Source organism: Thunnus thynnus, chromosome 10 (genome assembly GCF_963924715.1).
Source record: "Thunnus thynnus chromosome 10, fThuThy2.1, whole genome shotgun sequence".
NCBI classification, from domain to species: Eukaryota; Metazoa; Chordata; class Actinopteri; order Scombriformes; family Scombridae; genus Thunnus; species Thunnus thynnus.
Window position 1 is genome coordinate 6,782,867 of NC_089526.1, and position 26,025 is coordinate 6,808,891.

Genomic DNA, 26,025 nt, shown 5'->3' on the forward strand with positions numbered 1-26,025 from the left:
AGTTTTAGCATTTTTTCTTAAAAAAAGTGACTCAAAACGATCATCAAAACAGTTGGTGATTAATTTCCTGTTAATAAGACTATTAGATTAATCAACTAATCGCTGTAGTTCTAATTGATACCTGGAAAATATTCTTAATCATATCTTGAGGTTTGATATCAGATTTCAATCAGACATCCGAGCCCAGGTGACTGACTGACTGTCTGTTGCAACTTCTTCCAGCAAATGACAAAGTATTACTAAAGTCTTACTGGTACTACTGGTGATGTTTTCACATGATCTATTTATAATTTTTCACTTCTTTCTCAGATTAAGTTTTGTGAATATAAAAAATATAGAACATAGAAAAGGCAGCAGGGTTTTTCCAGAGAATTGTTTATATTTAAGAAGATATTTTGACAGCGAACCGCTACGACTGTAACGTTTATGTGAAGAAGACTTCTCGAACCAGTCAAGCGTCAGAAAAATGTCACAGATAATCGCAGCCAGAATGTGAAAAAACAATGAAAATGTTGTTAAATGTGCTGAAAATGACCCTAAATGACATCAGAATATTAAGACCACCATTACCTTCATATGTGTCATAATGGTTGTAGTAGTGACGCAGGAATGTGGCTCCCCAGTGTGCTCAGCTTAGTGATTACTGGTAATTTGTCCTGCAGGCTCCCATTCAGAATCCATCATTAAGTTAACAATGTAATGAAAAAAAGGAGGCGGACAAGACTTCCTTTCCATTGTGTTCCTTTATTACCATATTTGCGGAGATAACTTAATCAGGAAACAAAAAAATATACCAGACAATAAAGTACTAAAAATCTGAGATAGAAATAACCCCCCCGACACAAACCACCCAGAGCCCCCGACCCCTCCTCCTCCTCCCTCTCCTTCTCCTCCTCCTCCTCCTCCTCTTCCTCCCTCTGACGTCCTCTGTGGGTTTATGTGGCGTATCGCTTTGTCCACTGTTTGGCCGTTCGGTCATGTTCCGCTCTGTTAGTCGTGTACTGGGTGGCGATGCTTCCCACCAGGGGATCGGCTGCACGGGAGAGACAGATTGCAGGTTAAATTTAATCTGTATGTAGAAATAATAAAACATCGACTCTAAAAGGCTTATGAATGTATCTCCATTTCTCTTTATTAAACAAGAAGTCATATTAGTTGAATAGCAAAAAACAAGTGAGGATTATTCTTCTTCAGCCAGAATGTTGTTAAAACAGTTCAATACTGATTCCGCTATTAGAAAGGGGGGGTTTTTTAGTTATAAATTAGGGGGGGAATAATTGTACGTGTGCAGAATCAGACAGTTCAATTCCTGTCAATCTTTTAATAAAAGCACCAGACACAGCTGTAAAAACAAATGAAGTGTGTCTGCGGCCTCGAGCAGCCGGTAAAATGCAAAAATCCCTTTCTGCTTTAGGTTTCCTGTCAAAGCACCGGCAAAATTTACCAGCATCTGTGCGGCTTGAGTTTCCAAATGCTGTTGTTTAGTAAAAAAAACAAAAAAACAAAAAAAACAAAAAAACAAGGACATGCTCTTCAGGAGCTTGAAAGGTGGATTCAGATCATATATCTGAAAATGAACTTCAGCCACTTTAGAGTGTTTTTATCCTTTTCTCCTGTCGCGCAATATCTCATAGACTTGATGTTTCACGCTGAGAAAAGTAGCGTAGAAGAGATCCAGCAGGACGGAAAACTTAAAGAAGGCTGCCGCTGCTTTACACGGTCTCTGCCTTTAAATGAGCCAGAACAACTAGAGGGAAACATTGAACTGAACAGCATTGCTGGGTCACTCTAAACAGCGACTAACAGCCGCCGTGGACCCCGGCTCTCCGTCTTACCTGGGTTACAGTCTGTGAGCAGGGAGCAGATGGACAGCAGCACCTTGGAGATGGTGAGGGCGGGACTCCAGTTGTCCTTCAGGATGTCCAGACAGATCACGCCCTGACTGTTGATGTTGCAGTGATAGATCCTCGTACGAAACGTTACCTGCAGACACACAAACAGTCGGGATGCAACATTAACTACCGCTGTTCACTATGAATGCTGTTAAATTGATTTAAATAGTCATTTTTATGCACAATTCACAGTCAAGTAGTCACACTTTTCAACTGAGAGAGGTGTATTAATGTAGAAATGAGTCATTATTAGTGTTATATTAAGAGAATGTCTGCAGGTCAATCATGCAGAAAGCCTCCACTTGGACCTGGAGTGTTAAATGTTTTGCTCTGCAGGAGACGAAAGCCCTCTAGTGGTTAAAAAGAAGAACTTCTAAATGCCGGGAAACACTGTCACTATTAAGATCTCTGGAAAAAAAAAAAAAAATCTCTGTTATGACTTCTACTTTTACAGATATTACTAAGAAGGTGAAACTTCTCATTAAGTTATCAGTATATTGACCAACAATGAAAGCAAGTGATTTATTTACAGTAAATGATGCAAAACTGAAAATGATTTTGGAACAAGTGAGTTGTGGGAAATCTAAACTGGAATTTTGATGCGTTTCACATGTCGTGTCGGTTTATATGAAACATTTAAATGCGTAGATAGGTTTGATAAAAGAAGGTGTTCGGTTTCACATGCAGCTTTGATTCTGACATTAAAGTAGCTCGTTCGGGTGTTTTTAAAATCTTATTTTCACTTTTGCCTCCTAACGTCACGAGGCTGTTTCCTGCTCTTGTTTACACAGTGAAGCAAACATGAGCAGGTGTTAACTGAGCAGATCTATATTCATCCATCACCGTTAGTGATTTACATTCTTGCACACATTTACAGAAGAAGAAAAAATTCAGGGTTTCCCAAAGGAAACTGTTAAACAGAGGTGTTAAAACGACCAGATCCTGATGCATCTTGTCTTCAGTTAGTGGATGAAACAATATTCACACTTAAAAAGGACCAGTGTGTAAGATTTAGTGGCAGAAATGGAATATAATGTTCATAAGTATGTTTTAATTAGTGTATAATGCCATGAAAATAAGGATTGTTGTGTTTTGGTGCTACATAGGGAGCACGTCCTCTTCCACGGAGCCCGCCATGTGGACTGCCATGTTTCTACGGTAACCCAGAACTGGAGCTTTCTGTGGGTCCAGACGAATCTATCCTTATAAGCCACAGTGTGCCTAGACATGCGCCATTTTGAATTTTTTGAAAAACACATTTTTGACATCTCCTAAGTTTTTCTGTAGATCATTATTGGACCAAGTTTATCAAAAGTCGCATAAAGCTTGTTGATATTATTATTATTTAGTTGAAGATATTGACCAATGAACTTCAAAAGGACGTGGCTCAACATGTAAACAGACCTCAGTCAACAACCCATCATTACTAAACTGAGGATGTGTCCACATAACAAACCCTGAAAGCTTCATTCACATCCACCACTAGGGGGCGCCACAAATGCAAATAAAGGGTGATTTATAACACAAATCAGACTGTAAATCAGAAATTGTTTGTCCAATAATTGACAAAACTCACAGTTTGTGTTTCATTATAATGTTGAACGACGTGTGTAAAACTATTTGGAAATCTCTCGATAGGGGGCGCCACCAGTTCCAAACACCTACATGGGCCTGACGCAAAATTTAGCCATAAATCAATGACAGTTTGTCCAAACATCGTCAAACTTGGTGGATATTTTTAACGAGGCCGTTGATGCTTTCAACTTCTAACGGTCTGTTGTTGGCTTGAACCCCAGACTCACAGCTTGCGGCTGTTGTTTTTTTGTTGTTTTGTTTTGTTTTTATTCTCACTATTTTTATTACCTAATTTCTTTTATCCGACTTCAAATAAGCCTGACAAACAAAGCAATCAGGATTGGCATTTTAAGGGACACCATAATGACAGTAGTTGTTTCACAATGTAACTTAATTGGTTCAAATAATCCTGTGGGGACAAAAAAAAAAAAAGTCTAATGTGGATCCATCACATCCAGGAAACTGAACGAGAAATCTCGTTTTGTGAAAGAGAAAGTCACCGACGTCGGAAAAAGAGCACACTGATGTCTGATAAGCAGCTTCATTTGAACTTCTTCATACCCGCAGGAGAAACTAGTGTTCAAAAGAGAAGAAATGCTGAAGCAGAACAGAAATCTGGACCGACAACACTCTACGTGTTTTACTACCGTCCACATATTTATGTTTCCCACTTAAGAATGTAAATCAGGGGAAAGACTTCAAACACGGAGCAGATTTTCCAGAAAAACCACATAATGTTGTTGTGACCATCATGAGCTCTGCCTGTAAAACAGCAGGAGAAGCCGTGCCTCGCTGAAAAGATCTGACAGTGAGCACTTTGTTTCTGCTCCGACGCTTCACACAGAAGTGCTTTCTATAGTTATTAGTTATGTGCAAGCGATGTGAAGAAATCTTTAATTAGAACTTGGTGTGTTATTATATTCTGTCTGGTGATATTCGCGTATTCGTAGGATTATAACTGTCAGCAAATCCCATGAAAAAAAATCAAAACCAGTAATTCCTCTGTGCCGTAGAGCTCCACTGTTTTCCCAAAACTGTTAAAACATCAACGAGTGGAGGACATGAACACGGGTAGTGTAGTTTATTTTCAGTGAATCCCACATACGCCGTCCTGCTGCTGGAAATACTCACTAGAACGCCAAATCCGAGGCTAAAAATAGTCCCAACAAATACTCAAATACATTAAACTACACTCTTGTTTGTTTGTGTAACGCTCACTGAAAACTACAGTTCCCCGCTGGAAAATGTAATGAAATACGTCTTTAAAAAAAAAAAAAAAAATATATATATATTTGTTAAACTCTTATCAAGAAAAGACTTACGTCCTCTAGGAATGAACAGGCTTTGGGCAGGAAGTCAGACACTATTAAAGGATACAGAGACAGACCTGCACACTGTGAGTTTGGGCCTTTTCATGGAGTTTGTTGACAACAAGAACAAAACAAACAAAACACCAGACTTCACCTTTGAGTAAGATTTTTCAGAGGAAAACTTAATAATAGCAAAAAATATCAGTGACACCAGAGCAAAAACTCATCCATATCAGATCTAAACTTTCATAAACAGCCTCTACAGTAAGTGACAGGAAATGAATGAATGAATGAATGAATAGTTTCAGCTTCCCATACGTGATTATTTAATCCTTTTCTTTGTCACACATGATAGTAAACTGATTATTTTTAGGTTTTAAAAGAAATAAAGATATGAAGATATCACCTTTGACTCTGGGAAATTATAACAGGCATTATAGATTTTTTATAGACATAATAATTAATTGATATAATCAAGAAAATTAATAGATAATGAAAATAATTTTAGCCTCCTATTGGTTTTTAAGACACCACATGGTTCAGCTCCCCAGTATGTTTCTGACCTGCTCACTGACTAAACTCCTCCTAAACTTTTATTATTATTATTATTATTGTTATTATACCACTGTGTTGTATATGCTTGATGTTTTTAAATGTAAAGCAGTTAATGAAATGTTCTCTATAAATAAAGCTGCATTGCCTCAGTCAGGTTACAGGATCTGTGTGTACTATAGTTTAAATTTCTTCTGAACAGCAACCTCTGGTGTCTCTATGAAGAACAGCTTCTCTTTAGGATTTTCTATCATTTTGTTTCATTATAGTTTTTGAACCATATCAGGTTGTAAAACCCTGCAGCGGTGCTGACAGACATGCGGCGCTGATGTCGGTACCTTGGGGGGTTTGAAGGGGTAGTCGGGCGTGAAGGCGATGTCCAGGAAGAAGACGCCTCCCTCGTAGACGGAGCCTGGTGGTCCCAGGATGGTCGACCTCCACTCATAGATGTTGTCTCCTTTCGGGCCAGCACTGCAGGCACAAAAAAAAAAAAAAGACCTTCAGCTGCGCGATCATGTGAGAGAAACGCTGAAACTGAAGCAACCATCAAATCCTGTTAGATGTCGATGTAAATTTAGTACATTTCCATTTCTTTTTATCTGTTCAGGTGCTTAAAGGGACTATAGATGTATAGATTGATCTGCCACTGTACTCCCTGATGCAGATTTCAAGGAATTGATGTTTGCTCTTTTCAACCCTCATGTTTACCCTTATAGATCAAACCGTCTCATCAATAATGCTGAAGGGGGAAAAAAACAACACCAGGAAAAACAAACACACTAACGCCGTTAGTGAGTTAATCTCCTCTACAAACATACAAGACAACAAATAAAGTCAGAGGAAAAGAAACCTGCACGCTGAGGAAGATTTATCAATATATCAGACTCTGCTGTTCAAATGGACGCATCAATGGAATAATCAATGAAGTTTATACTCTAATATGAAAGTCACTTATTCATTCGTGCACTGTTTGTATGACTTAATGAATCCCTGCTTACTGGCAGCGTACTGGTGTTTGTGGGTGTTGTTTTGAATGCTTCGAACGCACCATTCAAGATCTGCCTGACTCGTGTCATTAAAGGAAACTTTCCACCAAAATAACTCTTCCTTCTGTAGAAATAGTTGCCGTGTGAAACATTTTTTACTGTTTATTAAGCTCTAAACATCAAGAGAAAAGTGTCTCTGATGGCTGAAAACAAATGTAACGATTACAATTTGGATATTTAAAAGCAGTAACATAGCAAAATTTCAACCTTTGCAGAGTACCGCTCATAAAAATGATTTTTATTTCTTCTGGAGAAAGTTCCCCCTGTGCATCATTCAGAAGATGCCTCTGTTCAAAGCGAACCCCCCCGTGACGCATCTATGCATCATGATCTGTAATCTTCATTGATTTTGCCTCAAAGCAGCCCAGCCTTTATCCGTCTAACATGCAGAACATGTGGTCTTGAACCCCTCGGGGGTCATAAATACAAGACATAATAGCATTGATCCAAAGCTCCTGGGGGGGATGGGAGGGGAGGTGGGGGGGCAGATGTTGCGTTCTGCTCTGCTTTTTTTTTTTGATCAAAGTCGACACGGATGTTTGGCCGTGTTTCAGTGACACGCTACAACGTAGGGAAAAAAAAAAAAAAATCGATCCAGAGAGCACAGTTTGGGCCAATTAACTGGGTGTTAAAAGATATGACTGTAAATGTGACAGATAAAAACATTCACCACATGTAAAGCTTTGACTTCTAAGTGGCTGATTTTCATTATATGAGCGCATTCCTCCCGACTCAGACAGCCATTCGGCCTCAAAAACATCCTTTTACTCTTATGTGCATTTATGAGTCGTTTGATCTACCTTGGATACAGTTACGAAAACTGGCATAAACAAGCTTTTTCCATAAGTTAAAGCAGTCGTGTCTGCGCTCTGAAATGCCGTCAAGATGGGAGACTTAAAAAACAGTGAAAGAGCTCGTAACGTCTGGATAATCAACTTTGGGTAAAAGCTCAGTCGACGTACGACGAGCTCTCGGAGATATCAACTCTGAAGTATTTTCAGACCGAATAAATTAACCGATTAATAAAAAAAACGATGTAAAACAGAAAATCCCTGATCTGTCTACACTTCCACGACACAAACTGTTCATGTTGATTTAAAAGAAAGAAACACGCAGAAATGCTATCAAACTCTTCAAGAACAAGTGAAGCCTCTTGAGTATTTTCAAATTCTGAATATCTTAAAGTTATTACATTAGATACGTTATTGTAATACGAGGTACTCAATTAAACATGGCTTTTAATCCATAACTCACTGAGACAGGTTGTATTTTAAGCTGTCATGCTCCACTGTTGTAATTATGTAGTCCATTATGAATTTGCCTAAATGGCGCGATCCGTCCGCTGAAACCTGCTGCTGCGTTTGTCCGTCAGTGTCAGAACTTCCTCATCCGTCCTTAATCCACGATTTCAAATTGTTAATTCGACCGGAGACGTCATCGTGCTGCAGTCATGATACAGTCACAGACACAAAGTAGGCTGCGTTCACTTTTAATCACTTTTCTGCCTTTGAAAGCTTCATTGAAGGACATTTACTACATTTCTAACAGGGCTTTAATGAGCTTTATCATACTAGTGTTTCTATTGTTTCTGTGCTTCATGCTTGTAAAATATACCAAACAATGCACACACTTTCTCCCAATGATTATATTGATGATTATAGCACCAGTGACCTTCCTCCCACTCACCACTGTCTTGGAAACATGCCTGCAGGAACATTTTCCAGGTTCAAATATCTTTTTTTTGGAGTTTATTTCATACCTGCAGTGATTCCCCTGCAGCAGAAACCATAAATGCGTCTCCCCATTGAGAGTGACGGCAGCGTAACTTCATTGATTAGTTAAATCTCCAGACATGCTGACAGGATCGGTCAGGATCTAATGTTAATTAATGTTCTCTGCCCTTCTACGCATCCAAAAAGGTCACACACACACACACACACACACACACACACACACACACACACACACACACACACACACACACACACACACACACACACACACACACACACACACACACTCAGTCCAGCTTCATACAGTGAGATTGTTTGGAGTAAATCAGTCGTCCTGCTGATAAAATCTGAGCTCCATCAGAGCTGTCTAAAGAATGTTATTTTAGAAGCTAGAAGTTTAATTCTGTTTCCCCCGGAGAGTTTCCTCTGTCCTGTCAAGTTTATAACTACAGTTGTTAGTTTTGCTGCTTAAATATCCCACGATATTTGCTGCAATGACATTACCAAACGCATGGAAACGTTTACAATCACTGAAAACTGCCTCTCTAATCTTTAAAGTAAACGGTTAAAGAAAACACTCAAACATCGATACAATACACAATAAAAAGAAATCACCTGGAAAGCTCGCACCGGTCGACATGATTTAAAAAGCAGTAGAGCCTACAGGGACCGTTAGAGGCGGAGTGTCACGTCCACAGTAAGAGATGATTCAAACCGGCACGTGTCAACCGGGTTCTTTTCTCTGCTCCACTATCATTACGTGCCGGGTCTATTTTTACTGGACCGGCTCGCATAGAACAGGAAAAAATTAATTGTTGCAACAACACAAAGGGGCCTATAGGCTGCCAGCCACCTGTAGGCAGGGGTGCAGCACCACTACTTCCTGAGAAAACATCTTCACGCACTTCAGCCTATAGATGTCCTCAAATCCTCTCCGTTTCTTTCTGACAGCTCGTTACGTGACAGCTTTGTGCTGTGACTGAATAAATACCACAGTCTTTACTTTGATTAGCAGCAAATATCCAGACGGTGTTGGTTTTTGGGATGGTCTGTGGCCTGAGGTTGCTTGTTTGATCTACTGAGCCAAGATACAAGAGATTCCTGATCTCCCTTCCTCCTCCACGGGGAGGTCAGAGGTCAGGCTCAGCTGCAGAGCAGCAGCCCGGAGCACGGAGAGCTTCAGTGATTTGCCTTAAGGCACGGCAGGAGGGAAGACGCCTGCCGAGACGGGAGCTTGAACCCAGACCATCCTGTTTTAAAGGATAATCTTTCTACTCGCAGCGCTGCAGTAAAAACCGACTGCAGAAGGGGTCTGTCCTCCTGCTAAATACCAAACGTTTCCTTTGAAAATTAAACTTCTGGCTCTAGATCCGGCTCTCTTCTTACAGCAGCCGTGGGGTTCATGTTGCCCTGATGAAAGGTTACGTTTAGATTTCAACTGAAAAAAAAAGCATGTTTGTATTTAAGAGTTCAACAGCCAAACATATTTGCCATTTTAATGTTGTATTTTTCTGACGCAGTGATTCAGCCCATCTTGCATCATAATAATTCACCAGTTCTGAAAGGAAATACTGTAATTTTACTACACTTGACAGCAGACACATGAGTACGACTCATACCGCCCTGTATGACTGATCCACATTAAACGCTGTGTCTTAGTTTCTGTTATTACAAAACACTACTTTATATGAGTTCATATTTATATGAGTAAGAAAGTTCATTCTCAACCTTTGGAACAGTAGTTTGACAAAATAATCTTCTGTTAAGATTATAAGCTCCATTCACTGAGATACGATTTGAAAGAAGATGAAAATCTGTAAGGTGGACCCTGAGTTGAAACTGTTTTGTTGAATTTCATATCTAAAATTTGCACAAGCCTGGAAATCTGGTATACAAACAGCTCTAATTATAATATGTAATGCAAGTCTTTAATGATGAAATTTAACTGATCCTTATCAAAGATGGGCTTGATCCTTCAAATGCTGTTTCATAGTCAATGTCATGATGCAATTAAATGAACCTTTAATCAACAATAATTAACAACATACCATAATTTGCACAAGTATAAAAATAATTCTGGTGTACAAACGTCTTATAGTTAAGATTTAAATGTGTAGTTACAGCCTGACAGGATGAAGAATGATCCCAATCAGTAAGAACAGTGAGATCAGTGCTTAGATGTTACAACACTTAGTATCAGGACAGACATAAGAGGATCAATGTGTTTCTAATGACAGAACAGTCACACAGTTGAAACAAAGAGTGAAACCCACCTGCAGTTTGGCGGAGGGTCCAGAGTTATGTCGGCCAGCTCTTTCTGAATCCTGCACACACAAAAGAAATATCTGAATCAGTCACTGGCAAATCATATCACTCTGTCATTAAAAAAAAAAAACCCACGATCACCACAAAGATTTCTCAAGATGTTTTGCTTCACCCACGAGCAAGAAGAGATGATGAAACTCCAAAAACTAACAACTCTGTAACTAATCAATTGGTTTGTTTGTGAGTCATGTAATTTATGCCATTGCTTTTTGTGTGTAAACAGAGCAACAGTGTTTGTGTAAGTCCGCTAGAATAAGACTGTGAGAGAAGGGGGGAAAAAGGAAGCTTTGTGTCGTTTACTGAAAAACGCAGCAGATCTTGTGACTGTGTACATTATGTTCATCTGGAGCTACTGTCAGGAGATAAATTAGCATCTCTTCCTTTATCTTTGATGGATTTATTCCTGAATGACTGTTGAACGATGATGCAAGGTGGGAGGAATATAACACGCTGCTTGATGCTACAGATATCAGAATTGCTTTTTCTGATATCAAAATCTATTTTAGCTGCACTGACAATATCTCAAAGTAGTGTCACATCGTGTGCTTTTGTCAATTTATCCAGTGTTTCCCCTATAATCGTATGGGCCAGGCCGACAAGAACCCCTGAATCAGTAGCGTTTGGGAGCCTCTGCACTGTTCCTCTATGTCATTGCCTGGGAAACTCTTTGGTAGCGTAGCTCCTTTTAAGGAATAGAGAAGTGTGTGGTTGAGTGCGAGAGCTAGTGGCAGAAAAGTGACGGTGAATTTGAGCGGAGCAGAGGAAAAAGGTTAGCAGTAAGTTGTCAATCTGGCAGGAAATGTGCAGCATAAGCTAATAAATGCTGCGGCTTCTCAAGACGAAGAAAAGTCTGGTCTGTTGTTTCCCCAAAATGAAAGGGGTTAGCCCCGAAGTTAGCGACAATGGGTTAGCCTAAACTGACCAGGCTCAGTTAAGGTGGATCAGCTGTTCTCATTTCAGCGTCACTCTCACAATCTCAGCTGCTACTAGACAGAGAAATGAGAAATGTCTGGCTGCTGAGTCTCAGTACTTAAGGAGGTTTTTTCACACACACGTCTTTTACTTGTAATGGGAGTATTTTTACATTTCCACCACTGGGCAACAGACAGATCTGACTGTTTTTAAGATATTTAATGAGCCAAGTCAGAGTCTATTAACCGATTCATCGCTATATTTACCTTTTGGCGCTGGTGGAAAGCAGCTTGGAGGTCTTGCTCATGCTGGCTTTGCTCTCCCGTTTCTTCTTGCAAGGTGTGTCCCTCTGTCTGGTTTGGCTGGAGGAAGGTGGTGATGAGGAAGAGCTGGTGCTGGCACGGGAATCCTCATCCGACATACCGGTTTGGATTGGAGAAGAGCCGGACCCTGAGGCGAGCGACGTAGAAAATAATTTAAAGGACAGGTTCACATTAAATTCCCTCTTCGTGTTTCCTCGGACAGTGAAGTGGAAGTATAGTAACAAAAAGAGGTTTGATTTGACTTATTTGAAGCTTCATATTAGCTTCAGATAGACTTTTAAATACATTTTTGCATAGAAGGAGGACTGTGGATTTTGTCCCCCATCGCTTATATTGTAAGTGCATTATGGAGGGATCTTCTAATGGTCAGTATGAACAGGAGGAATGATTATGGCAAGAAAAACCTCTTTCAATGTTCATTTGGGATCCTTTCAAACAAACTGTGTACATGTCCTTTATGTAAAAAGACACAGCTGCAAGGAGGAGGAGTGTTTCAAAATGACTTCTAACCAAAGCAGGTGTGAATTTGCCCCTCGGCCACAATAGCTGACGGGTTTCATAATTAGCAAGCAACTTTCACTATTTATAAACAATCATTTTCATGTAGTGTATAGGCAACTTCTTGTCTACTTCTATAGCTGACAACTCCTCTGGTATTTCACCCACCCTGTTCTGATAACTTACTCAGAAATCTGCTTTTATTTTATTTATTTATTTTTTTTAGGTATTAGGATGAAGGACAAGTAGTTATTAGAAAGTTGAGCAAAACATAATAATTAAGAGTAAATATTAGATGTATATTTATAGTCACCAGTGGTGGAAGAAGTGTTCAGATTTTACTTAATTTAAAGTACCAATACAGCAATGTAAAATATACACCATTACACATACAAGTCCTAAATGAAAAATCCTACTTTAGTATTATTATTATTATTATTATACTAGTATTATCAGCAAAAAAGTATTGCAGTAAAAGTAGTGGTTTGGTCCCTCTGACTGATATATTATTATATATGACATCATTAGATTATTAATACTGAATCATTAATGTTAGAGCAGCATGTTACTGTTGTAGCTGCTGGAGGTGGAGCTAGTTTAAACTACTTATATATATGTATAGTTAGCTAGTTTAGTCCAGTGGTTCCCAACCTGGGGGTCGGGCCCCTCCAAAGGGTCACCAGATAAATCTGAGGGGTCGTGAGATGATTAATGGGAGAGAAAAGAAGAAAAAAACTTTTTCTCTAATCATTGGATCATTTGAAAATTTATTGAAATGAAACCATGTGGGAAGTTTAAAGGGAAAAAAATCATTATTTGGTGGAGCTGTTAACAACTCATAGACATAATAAATGTGACCCTGACTACACGCTGCTTTTTGTAAGATGTCAAAAGCCAAAAAGGTTGGAAACCACTGATTTCATCTTTAACAATGTGTTGTATTTTAAAAGCTTGTTATATTATCCATTGTGTCAAATCATCTGAAAAGTCACTGAAGCTGTCAAATAAATGTAGTGGAGCACAAAGTATAATATTTCTCTCTGCAGGGGAGGTAGTGGAGTGGAAGACTTACAGTACCTTAACATGGGAATACTAACGTACAGCACAAGTACCTCAAAACTGTAAGTACAGTACTTGAGTAAATGTACTTAGTTACTTTCCACCACTGATAGTCTTTAGTAACTACGTAGTAAATTATCCTGACATGTTAATCATCTGTTCAGCTGGTCTTTCCAATAATGTGTGCGTGTGTGTTTTCTACATACCTGCTGTTAGCTCGCGTTTCCGTGTCGGTTAAACAAACTGCCGTTAGCCGCTGTGCTAGCTGAGTGCACAGTTCACACCCGCACGCTATGAAGTTAACCATTTAAGAACCGTCAACTCAAACTAAGACTACTGTATAGTAATTAAATACTAATAAATGTAGCTGAGACATTATATGTTATCAAGGTGGTGACCCCCTACCCCTCCCCCTTTTACACCGAGCTGTGGCTAGCCTGCTTACCGTTGCCTCCCCCCGAAAACTGGCAACGCACACTCAGGCCCAGCGACTTTAGGGATACGACTACTTCTCGGAGCGGCGTGGGGTAAACCTGCTTGCTAAGCATCCCTTTACAAGTGAGCCGACAAGCTGGTAGCTTTAATATACGTATACACTTAAATTGTACAGGTTGTTGCGAGAAACGTCGCGGCTGTGTACATTTTTAACGGATCCCACTAAGACGTATTTCAAGGTTAGTTTAAATGTGAGAATTTCAGGCAGTAGCCAGGAACAGCTCCGTTCCAGCACATAGCCGGAGCCCCTTTTCCGTGCGACCAACACCGCGGCCGTGTTGTTTGTTTGCTCGTCTTTTCAGCGGGTGTGTGTCGGTCAACACACCTCCGACTTCACATGAGAGCATACACAGGCAACAGACCGAAATGTATAGTGTGGCCACTCGGTAGAATGTCGGTCTTAAATCATCTATTTAGCTCGCTAATAAAACTTACCCAGTCTATTGTGTCTGGACCTCCGCCACAGTCTAGGCTGGCTGGTGCCTGTCGCCCTCTGCGGAACGGAAGTAGCCTACCTCGGCTGCAGTGGGCTGAACAGCACCGGTCCTACTCTGGAAACAGCACAGCCAACATGCCATCATGTGTGTTTTACATATTGACCAACCAGCAGTGGAAGGCAGTTAAGTACTTAAGTGCAATTTTGACATACTTCCATTGTATGCCACTTTAAATTTCCACTCCACTGTATTTCAGAGGGAAATATTGCACTTCTACTCCACTATTTGATAGTTTTCAGATGAGGATTTGACACTAGTGATTTGGGAATTCCGGCTCTTTTTAGTGAGCCAGATTATTTGGATCAACTCATTAATAACGGCTCTTTCGATTCCCAAACGGCTCTTCATTTAGTACCACTTCTGGCTTTTATAATTCAGCCAAATTTTGCAATATTTTGACATATGATTGATATATATGCACATATATCACTTCAGTTATTCAATGTAATTATACTAAACCTTATAACATTATGTTTGGTATAATACCTTAAATAATGTAACACATAAAACACTATTACACCTGTGTATTGAACTTTTTATTTATATCGAACTATCCAAGTGTTAAGCCAGTGTTAAAAATGCTAAATGAAATGGGTAAATCAAAGAGAAAATATTGCTTTACCTGACTTGTCATCAGGGTTAATGCAAATAAATAACTTTTCTAACTAATCTAGGTCAGTTACCACCTAATACCATATTACAAATTACATGTGAGCAAAAAATTGATATGCAATATGTGAATTAATAAAAAGTTTCTTGCCATCAACCAAACATTTATGTCCTGCATATGTGACATCAAAGTCGGCAAGTCGTGTACCAAAATTTTCACCGACTTTCTAAGTTGTTCTGACTTGAGGGGGCGTTCATGTGAATTTTCCCAGTCGGGAACTAATTTTTCCAATTATTCCGGCACCACATGAATGTAGAGTATGATCTCTGTCTGCACGCACATACACACACATCAACACAATGATTCAGTCAGTGCATGGAGAAAAGATCATCCTATTATTCTGTCTTTTATTAAATTAAAAGAAAGAAAAAAGAAATCAACTCTCAGACAGGAGCTGGCTCATAAAGTTGACTCGTTCGTGACCGACACGTCATCATTTGACACAATGGATAAGTTTAAAAATACAACACATTGTTAAAGATGAAACCAGTGGTTTCCAACCTTCCAACAGTGTGTAGTCGGGGTCACATTTCAGATGTCTATGAGTTGTTAAAGGACAGGTTCACAATTTTTCAAGTCAGTCAGGTGTCTGTATGTACGGAAGCCGAGAACGGCCGTGCTTGCAACTATTTTTTTAATTCCATTATCTCAAGATCACGAGTTAATTTATCTCACTATCTCGAGAAAACAAAAGGCTGATTTCTACATAGGTAATGAGATAATTTATCACAAACTCATTCTTATTTGTTCATTCCGGTCTCCTCTCCATGTCTCCCGTACATGGATAGCTCAAATCTGTCATATGTTGGTTCTTATTCCCTCTCTCCACCCCACTTTCCTTCCTCTCATTAAGTCTAATAAAATGAAAATGCTTGAAAGGTGTTGTTTGGTATTTTTCCAATATGAAACATCCCATCATATTATGAGCAGGAGTTAATCAACCCGCCATTTGGCTGTGACACAGAAGTCATTAATAAAGGTGCTGTTAATAATGATGGGTAATCCTTGATCAGACATATTCAGCTTAAATCATATAAATCAGTAGCTACAGTTGTTGAGATGCCATCTATGCATGTTTGCGTGGCATTCCTGATGTCTGATAAACATCGTAAGTAATAAGAGGAAACAACCTTTTGTGGTCTTGTGATAACAGGTTGGTTATCTCGTTATCTAAAGATAACAAAGCTCGGTTTCTCAAGATAACAAAATAATTAACTCGTGATCTCAAGAGAACATCTTAAAAAAATTGCAAGCATGGCCACTCTCGGCTTCCGTACATACAACACTGAAACAGGTTCTCCTCGTTGTTATCATTCCTCCTGTTCATACTGGCTTTTTTTTTCTTTCAAATGTACTTTCAATGTAAGAGATGGAGGCCAAAATCGAGTGATTTTGTGCAAAAATGTATTTAAAAGTTTATCTGAAGCTTATATGAAGCTTCAGCAGTCTGAGTTAGTCATATCAAGTGGATATCTGCCACATTTACAGTCTTTTTAGCATCAAAGTCCCTCTTTGTGTTTCCTCAGACAGTGTTTCCCTGTTGAGCTGCGGTGGAAGTATAGAAACAAAAAGAGGAACTTTGGCAATAAAAGGACTGTAATGTTGAAAGATATCTACTTGATTTGACTCATTTGGATGACTGAGGCTTCATATTAGCTTCAGATAAACTTTTAAATACATTTCTAACAGAAGGAGGACTGTGGATCTTCTAATGCTCAGTATGAACAGGAGGAATGATTACAGTAAGAAAAATCTATTTCAGTGTTCATCTGGGAACCTGACTGTTGTTTTAAGACAGACATTAAAAATCGTGAACAATTTTTACATTCCTGTGCTGGAACTTTTTCTTAAGTCAAGGATCTGAATATTTCTTCCACCACTGAAACCAACCCATATGAATCTAATTTGATTGACTTAACATTACGTCTGGGTTTCAAAGTGCTTTCTCAGGTCTGACAGGACATGTGGTCACAACATGCAACAAGGAGATGAACTTGTGAACTTGAAATTTATGGGACATTGACTAATATTAAATCAAAGACTTACCTGATAAAATTCCAACAAACAAATAACAATCTATATTATAATCACTTTATTATACAGACTGTAGCTCTACATTTGACAGACAACCATAAAAACTCAACTTAATGTATGAGGTGATTAGTAAATTTTGATCATAAATGCATAACCAGACAATTTTTATCATTTAAAGAGGATAATTTGAAAAGTATAATGTGTTATTTACAATATTCAAGGATCTTCATATAATAGAACTTCAGCTATGACTAAGCTGCTGCATCATCAGCCACAGAAACTGAAAAACCACTTAAACTGACCACATGTCTGTGGATGCATCTAAGAATTACTCATGACTAACATGGTATAATTATCGGCTTTGTGAGATGAACATATTTATTGCATGCAGGAGCCTAAGAGCATATTTTCATAGTTTCAAGTGGATACTGTGGATAGTTTGTAATTTCTGCATCTGACATTTGCAACCGACATTTCTGCTTATTTGGACTACATCTGGAGGAAATACTAATAAATTACACAGAAAACAGAGCCTTGCAGCGGTTAAATGAGCCGTGGAGTACATTATGTACTGTAACCCTCTGGTGAATAAGACTGTAAAAGGTTAATAGGGTAATTTTGTCAAATTGTGAACACGGCTGTGTCAATATTTTGACAATAACGTGCTCATTTTTAACCCGTTAAGTCTTGCTTTATATATTCCCCATTAAGATTAAAGGGAAAAAACAACTTCTAAGTAAAAATAAGTAAAAATTCAAACCCAAGTATAGAGTTGAAGCTATTGGTCAGTTAATGGATGAGACAATCAACAAAAAATTCAATCATCCACTATATTCATAATTGATTAATTGTTTCAGCTGTTATTCTAAAGTAAAAATGTCAAATGTTTGCTGCTTCAGCTTCTCAAATGTGAGAATTTTCTGTTTTTTTTGTCACATTTGATAGTGATTTGAATGTTTTTGGGTTTTGTTCGGATAAAACAAGCAATTTTAAGGAGTCGTTTAGAGAAATTGTGACTAGAACTTTACAGTTTTTTGATATTTCACAGACTTAAATGATTAATCGAGAGAAATATCAATGATTGCAATAATCTTTTGTTTAATCATTAGTTGCGGCCTTACGCCCAAGATGCCTCAAAGGAGCCAACAAACAGGAACAAACCTGATGGTAAGTGCAATTAAATTACTAGATTTATCTAAGGCACAGCTTAAAGTGTCATGGAAGAACAACTTTATATCATTTTAAGATCCAGTGAAAGCTAATTAATGCAGATGAGTTTAATACTGCAACACATCAACATAATCCTTTCCTCTAATCTTTGGCAAAAATATATCGGGTGTTGTTATTTCAGCATCCATTAACACAAGTAAAGAGACATTGACAAACAGCCTTCTGGCTACTGTCTCGCAGACTAATGGGCACCTCATTATTTATGCATATCGCTGGCCAATCAGAACATTCTTTCAAATCTAAAGTAGATGATTTTATGGTGTAATTAACACCAGGATCCTAACTGTAAAACCACATCTGTTAAAAAAAAAAAGATGAATAAAAACAGAGCAAAGGACCGAGTCAGCTGTTGTTCAGATGAAAAGACTTAAAAGCTTTCTTTTATAGCGACTAATTTGTGATGCCAAAATGGCGTATTTCCGTGGTGTGTTTTCAATAAATTCAGTATGAGCGAGTGGTACAACAAAGGCTTTTTAAAAACTTTTTATTAGACCCTTTCATCTTGTCTTGATCACCTGCTCTTTTCCCTTCCCTTGTGAAATATTAAATATCCTTGATTGCAGCAGGAGAGTTTTAAAAAAGTTTTACTCCACAACACCGATTTGGGCTAAATCCAAGCCAACCTTTTATGAAACAATATCATAAAACTTTTATTCACATTGCACTGGATCACAAATAGATTCGGAGCATCTTTTTGCTTAACTCTGATGACAAGTCTCATAGGAGAGCAAAATATTCCTTTAGAGCAGAGCAATTCTCCAACTTGTTTACAGTAAAATGTCCTTTTTCAAGCTGATGTAGTGACAAGTGAAGTAAAGCAACACCTTAGTTAAAAATCTCCAGATTGGTAACCATCACTTCTTTGTGAGAAAGCTCTCACTGATGAAGGAAGTTCAGAATCATGAATAAAACATGTTCCTGATGGTGTCATAACAGCATGCTGGTAACTGGAAATCTCGCCAATGACAGTCGAATTACCCTTTTAGGATTTCATATCAAATGAAGTTGTTGGCATCTACACAGAGAGTTATGTTTCAGTTGGGTGTGCTGGGACACATCATCACATGGTTTAGGGATGCTAAGAAGTCTCTGCATTTTGGAAAGTGGATACTGAGTCAGTGGGTATTCCTTAATTCCCAATTGTCCAATTAATAAATAATGATTCTTTGCTGAATTTCTCATGATTGCAACAGTTTACCTTACAGGTCTGACAGAAGCAAAAATAACTCCTTTCTGTTCGCTGGAAGAACTGTTATATGTTATGTCAAAGACTTTGGCTGCTTGCTATGGTTTGATATTATTTATTCAGAACAAGGTGCAGACAGAAAATGTTGAAATTTGGTCTGAAATGGCAGAAAAAGTAAAAGTTGTATTTGTTTAGTATATGACATGTCTAGACATGCATGTATGTGTATTTCTATGCTGGTTTATACTGTGTATGTTCAGGGAAGAGTTTTTCTTCTGTTTTTATGCGTATTTTTTGTTTGTCTCATGTTACTTGTTAAGAAATATCTAATAAGACTGAGACATTGATGGAAATTCTATTATTTTTTCATGTATTTGGTAATAAATAATAGACAAACTGAAATTTTGACCTCATGGTGGCGGGAGATGAAAAGTCAGAGGATCAAAGTTTTTTTATAATTCATCCTGTGGGGAACATAAATGTCTCAACCAAATTACACGGCAATCCATCCAATACGGTAGCTGTTGAGAAATTTCCCTCAAAACCACAAAACCTTGTGGAGGCTCAGGAGAAAAAGCCAAAAACAATTTTTTTTGACTGTTTTGAAATTTGAAAGGTTGAAATTTCAGTCTAGATCAAAGTGGCGAACTGACCAACCTTCAGACCAACCTTTCCATCATGTCAGCCTTGCTGTAGCATGGCTAAAAAGAAAGTGAATACTAATTTAAAATGTGCTGAAATACACTTTTTAATTAGTTATTAGTTAATTTCCTGGTTTGCAAATATAATTCCAACAGTTTACAGTTAACTTCTTGATCCTGTAAACAGAATTGTGATAAAGTCTTACATAACAGATGACAACCGAGATCTGGATTATCGCCAAAACACAATCACTTCTTTCTCTCTTGGCTCGAAAGCTTGTTTATCCACAACAGAGATCCACTCATCAGTTCCTTGATATCCCACGAAGTAGCACGCCCAACATGAAAACATCACCGCGCCTCCATACAGGTAATAAAAGCCTCCAGATAACACGGGAGCCATAATGTGCCACGCCCCGCACGCAGCACACCTCCGAGCAGCAGTTAATTTGTGCTGATGTTTACGACTGTAAAGTTTTATGATCAGGTGTGTGTGTGTGTGTGTGTGAGAGATATAAAATAAGTCTTGATATGAGAGTTGGGAAAAAGCAAATGGAAGAATCCTGAATAGGTGTACAGTGTGTAGAAGCTGTAGCTGTCGAACACAAAGCGCAGACGGAGCCGAGCAGTTTTTTTTTTTTTTTTTTCTCACAAGCCAACCACAGTGTGTTTTATTGGGTGCTTCAGTAATACAAGTGCACAACAAACCACTCTGCAATTGCAGAGGTGGCGGGTAGCCAGTAAATATACAAGTCCTGCCTCTTTCACAGGCAGACCTATACTTTTGTGGTCTGCCTCAAAAGCCTTTGAAAAAATACATACAGTACAAACAAAATCAGAGGAAGTTAAAAAGCATGACGGATCCATTGATGCTTCCTGTTCCATGCAGATAATATACTGATGACAAATACAAAAAAAAAACAAAAATAAAAACAAAAAACAAAAAAAAAAAACAAGGGAAAAAAACTAAAAGCATATATTCTGCATGTTTGTTCCAGGTGCCACTAAGAAAATGAGAATACATACTGTATAGCTGGAGGACAATGCGTATGATAATTATAATATTCTGTGTTTTTTTTTCCAATACAATACTTCCAACATTCAGACATTGGAAAATAAAAATCCCAATCTACTCTTTGTATAAAAAAGAAGCTTTCAAGTCAACAAGGAACAAAAGGACGTTTTTTTTGTTTTGTTTGAATTTTTTTTTTTTTTTTTTTTTTTTTTTTTTATACACAGAAAAGGTAGATAAAATGTTGGGGGAGGAGGAAGAGGTGGAGGTGGAGGAGGAGGAGGAGGAGGAGGGTGACAGGAGGGCAGGAATACCGTTGCACTTAGTGAGTGTGCTTTGACAGACTGACGGCTGAGATACATCAGGCACGGACGCGACGCATCACGTAGGCGGTGCGGAGCTGGTTTTTTTTGTTTTTTTTACCTGCTACACAGACTCCGTCTTCGTAGCGTGTGGTTGCGTGCCAGACGTTGAGTTTTGCCCAGTGATAATGCAGTTGGTTATGGAGACTATATTAACTGGTATTGAATTAATTAAACTGGATCATTGATTGATTTGTTTTAATGTGCAATGAAAAAAAAAAAAACCACAAGGTTGCACTGCTGCGTCGCATTGCCTCTGGTACGATGAGGTATTTATTTTAATTTAAATAGATTGTACTCATTTTTTTACAGTTATATGTAGTTTTTTTCCTGTTGGAGGGCCGTGTAGCCGCACGTACAGAAAAAAAGATTTAAAAAAAAAAAAAAAAAAAAGAGACCTGCCGCGTAAAAATGGATGAGCAGCACGATGCCCGCGTGGGTGCTCGCGGCTTCCGCGGTCAGTGTAGCAGCTTCAGATGATTATAATGGACGCGCCCTGCCGTGACAGACGTGTCGCGCCTCGTCCGTGCCTGGCGTATTTCGGCCGTAAGGGTGAGAGAGAGAGGTAGAGAGAGGTGCGATGAAGGGTCGGGGGAGATAAAGGAGGGGATGGATTGCGGCGGGGAGTCTATGTGGCGTATCTCTTCGTCCATTGTTTGGCTATTCTGTCATGCTCTGTTCTGTTGGTCAGGTACTGTGTGGCGATGCTTCCCACCAGAGGGTCGGCTGGAAGGTGCACAGAAAGAGGGAGAGAGAGAGAGAGAGAGAGAGTGTGTAAATCATGGAGTATAAGCGCTCACACTCAGCAGGTCAGGAATCACAAACACTATAAACACTGTGAACAGAGACCGGTGAAAGGTTTGACACTGCACAGTCCCAAACATTTATATCCTCACAGGCACAAATTATGTAAAAGTCTGTCCAAGGGAGGATGTGTTAAATCATATTCCCTTAAAAGGGACAATAAAGTATATCTTATATTATATTATATAGTAAATAGGGAGTGATTCTGGACACAGCCACTGCGGTTTTTATTGGCTCGTATCTTTATATCAACATTTTAAAGCCTGTGGTCAATAATAATATCCTGAAACTGTTTTATAGCAGTTAAAAAATCCTCCATCATCCACTACCTAAGATTAATAATATGGGATTTGATTTCATTCCAGGTCATTCAGCCGTTTACTGACATCCTGCTCGCTGATGCAGCAGCTGCAGGTTTCAAACTGTGAAGAGTTTTTACCTTCGGGGACAAACTGTAACATTCATTTCATTATGTAGACTTGATGACACCGTCTCGTATTCAGCTCTATTATCAATGACCAGTTAATCACATTAAAAGCAAAGACAATCCCTTCAGGAGAAACCACGTTTATCGCAGCTTAATTCCCTGTAATTTATATATATATATATCATACTGAATAAGTCAGACAGCACACAAATGGCTATCTCGAGTCTTCAAAAGGTGGATAGGGTTCTTGATCAATACCTTTAACCCAATGATTCCCTCGCAGGGTCCTGACTTTTCTTGCTTTTAATGCTCATTTTCCAGCCTGCACTCATCCCCCCTCCCACATACTCACACGTTCAATTGCTTAATGATAGAAGACGGTGCTTTAAGAGAGTGACATTTTGTTCTCCAGCCAAGAAAATAAATAAATCACTATTGTTATTGTTTTTAGTACCTTAAGTGATGGTATTTACTTTTTTCCATTAAACACTCATTGCGGATCTCCTCTGTAAGCAGCTCACTCAACTTACTCTTCTCTGCTGTGAAAATGTGGTTTTATTATTTACAACTGGAGGCCGCAGACTCTGCCAAAGATCTGTCAGTGTTAGACGGGCCTTGGGGAAACAATGAGGGTTTGAATTGCTCGTGGCTTACTTTATACTCCGTTAATAGTCTGGAAACATAATTGTGACTGCATGTCAACGTGAAATGTGGTCCTTTTTCGTAAAAAACAAACATTCAAAGCAGAGAGAGAGAGAGAATTAGTCTGTTACATGGAACAACCTGTCTCAGTTAAGCTGGAGCACCGAGTATCATTCATAAACACGTCACACGTGGAGATGCTGACGTCTTACCTGGGTTACAGTCTGTGAGCAGGGAGCAGATGGACAGCAGCACCTTGGAGATGGTGAGGGCGGGACTCCAGTTGTCCTTCAGGATGTCCAGACAGATCACGCCCTGACTGTTGATGTTGCAGTGATAGATCCTCGTACGAAATGTTACCTGCAGACACAGAAATGTAGAAGAAGAAGAGAAGATCAATATCTGTCCATAAAATAAGAGTGGTATCAATTTTGTCATCTACCTCTTAGCGACTGACACTAAAACCGATGTAAAAATCACTTAGCGATGGCCGAGCTGCTGCGGGACACTTCCATCTTTAAAAGGAAACTCATGACTACACGATGTTGTTGCAGATGAAGGTCGAATGATTTGACCTGCAGCCGGTGACATTTTGAGCCGAGGACGTGGCTCCTGATGTCGTCAAATGTACCAGATATTTGTTTGATTGACCTTCAATAAGAGAACAACTTCACAGACGCTGTGATTGTGTCCCGAGTGGACTCTCAGGAACGCAGCTATTCTAGTGTATATATTGTTTCAGTGTATTACAATCAAACAATGTATTACACTGTATGACCCTGAAAAGAAAAGAATGAAGCCATTGTATTACGCAGCCAGCGACTCATTTTTAATGGAGATTATCCACTAGAGCTGCAACAATTATTCGATTAATCAGCTGACAGAAAATGAATTATTATTTTGATAAGTGATTTATCGTTTGACTAAATTTTACGGCTCCAGCTTCTCAAATATGAATATTTATTGGTTTCTTTAGTCTTTTTGCTCATAGTGGACTGAAACACAATTGAGTTTGCATCTTTGAGAAACAGTTATCAACATTTTACACCATTTTCTGACATTTAATGGACCAAACAACTAATAGATTAATCCAGAATATAATGAACAGATTAAATGATTAAAACAATTATTAGTTGCAGCCATATTAAAACACACAAAGACACACAAAGCTTCTGCTAAATGCAGAATCATGTCTGTCTTTGATCGTCCAGGTTTCTGTTTCTGAATTAAAACTGAAATACTTTGCTACACTTTTAACAGTAATGACTTGATTTACTGTATTTTAACACCAGTAATATCTTCCTGGTGTGCAAGCAGAGCTAATTCTTACCCATTACAACCCATTACAACAAGCAAATTCACGAGATATAATTAGCAAATATAACGTAATTAAAGGTAATTAAACTCTAATCTGACACCTGATGTCTTTTACTCTCTTTAAAACATTTTATCCAGAGAATCTTTCATGTCAATGATACCAGCAGCCTCCATCAACGACCATTAAGCAGTTGAGATCTTTAAAGTATATACTTATATTTCTTTTTATAGTTTTTGGGATGAAAGATGGCTACTGGATGTTTTTTTTAAAAAAATCAGTAACACATCTGTTCTGAGGTTTATACCAGGGCAGCAACTAACAATTATTTTCATTGTCAATTAATCTGCAGGTTATTTTCTCAATTAACAGATGAATTGTTTAGCCTATAATATATAAAATAATAGTGAAATGTTAACAACTGTTCAAACCGCTTGCTTTGTTTGACCAACAATACTAAACTCAAAGATATTCAGTCATAGAAGAAATTTTGAGAATTTGAGAAACTGGAATCAATAAATTTGGGGCATTTTTGCTAAATAAATACTTAAAAAATTAGCTGATGATCAAAATTATTGCAGATTAACTTGATCATTTTAAGCTCTAGTTTATAGAGATTAACAGCAGAGTTTCAGTAAAGGGTAGAAGCAGCAGGAAAGAGTTTTGTCTTTCCACTTCATGAGGGAAACCAGCATTATTTCACCATAACATGCATCTGTTTGGCTGGTAATATGTCTTAAAAAGTGGCTTGTTGAGTAGCTACAGTTGCATTTTTGGCTGATGATCTTTTTCTGGGCTTTCTTACAATGAACACGATAATGAAACGGACTTTAATTAATCCCATAACTGCGAGCCATTTGTAATGATGTAACAGTCAGAGCTGCTGGTGTATTGATGAGACGCAACACGCCGCATCATGTACCGACAACAAAAAAACACAAGAGCTGTGAGGAAAAAAGCAAAAAAAAAGTGATCTGTTAAAAATGTTAACGATAGATGAGACAAACAAAACAAGTCAAGATAATTGTGACTCAGGGAGGAGAGAGCAGCATTAAGCGCGTCTCAAAGATGAGATGAGTTTTTAATTTGCTGTTTAGACTGCCGGGGTGAGACGCTTGTTATATCTGTAAGTAATCCTAGGTGAGACATGGAGGTCGGCTTCTCCTTCATTCACATTAACACTGATGTGTCAGCATCAGTGCCGGTATAATGGGTCTGCTTCATTCCTCCACTGAGGTCCATTTAACACCATTTGTCACTGCTGCAGGATGTGCGTGTAGCCACAAGTATACAGTATCTCTAGGAGGACGGTATTTTATTGCAGTCAGTCAACCATGTGTTATTTAGGTTTTGGTTTCTGGGTTTCCTGATGGATTGAAAACAGCTTTTTACTCCATCTTGTCACAGTGCAACACCTCTTCTCATGATATGTTAGTGAATCAGACTGACCAACAGAGGGCAGCATGGTGTAAAATCAAAAGCAGC

The 26,025-nt window shown here is 38.6% G+C and overlaps 2 protein-coding genes across 4 annotated transcripts in view; both read right to left on the reverse strand.

The window, feature by feature from the left end:
- Window positions 1-724: 724 nt before the first annotated feature.
- Window positions 725-14,315, reverse strand: LOC137190925 (ubiquitin-conjugating enzyme E2 E1-like). Of its 2 annotated transcripts, none has more exons than XM_067600661.1 (6): window positions 14,156-14,315; window positions 11,612-11,795; window positions 10,382-10,432; window positions 5,668-5,800; window positions 1,836-1,983; window positions 725-1,033 (listed from the first exon to the last, which is right to left on the reverse strand). In XM_067600661.1, exons 2-6 carry the CDS (start codon window positions 11,764-11,766, stop codon window positions 936-938), a joined length of 585 nt encoding a protein of 194 aa, XP_067456762.1. In that variant the 5' UTR covers window positions 11,767-11,795; window positions 14,156-14,315; the 3' UTR covers window positions 725-935. The 2 variants fall into 2 exon arrangements, with proteins under 2 accessions (XP_067456762.1, XP_067456763.1); XM_067600662.1 differs by lacking the exon at window positions 14,156-14,315 and adding an exon at window positions 13,432-13,565.
- Window positions 14,316-20,687: 6,372 nt separating this feature from the next.
- Window positions 20,688-26,025, reverse strand: part of LOC137190924 (ubiquitin-conjugating enzyme E2 E2) — a 28,890-nt gene continuing 23,552 nt past the window's right edge. For both annotated transcript variants that reach the window (XM_067600660.1, XM_067600658.1), the window contains exons 5-6: window positions 23,438-23,585; window positions 20,688-22,078 (exon numbers count right to left, since the gene is read on the reverse strand). In XM_067600660.1, coding sequence (XP_067456761.1) covers window positions 21,981-22,078; window positions 23,438-23,585 — 246 coding nt within the window. In that variant the 3' untranslated portion in view covers window positions 20,688-21,980. The remainder of the gene's footprint in view (window positions 22,079-23,437; window positions 23,586-26,025) is intronic.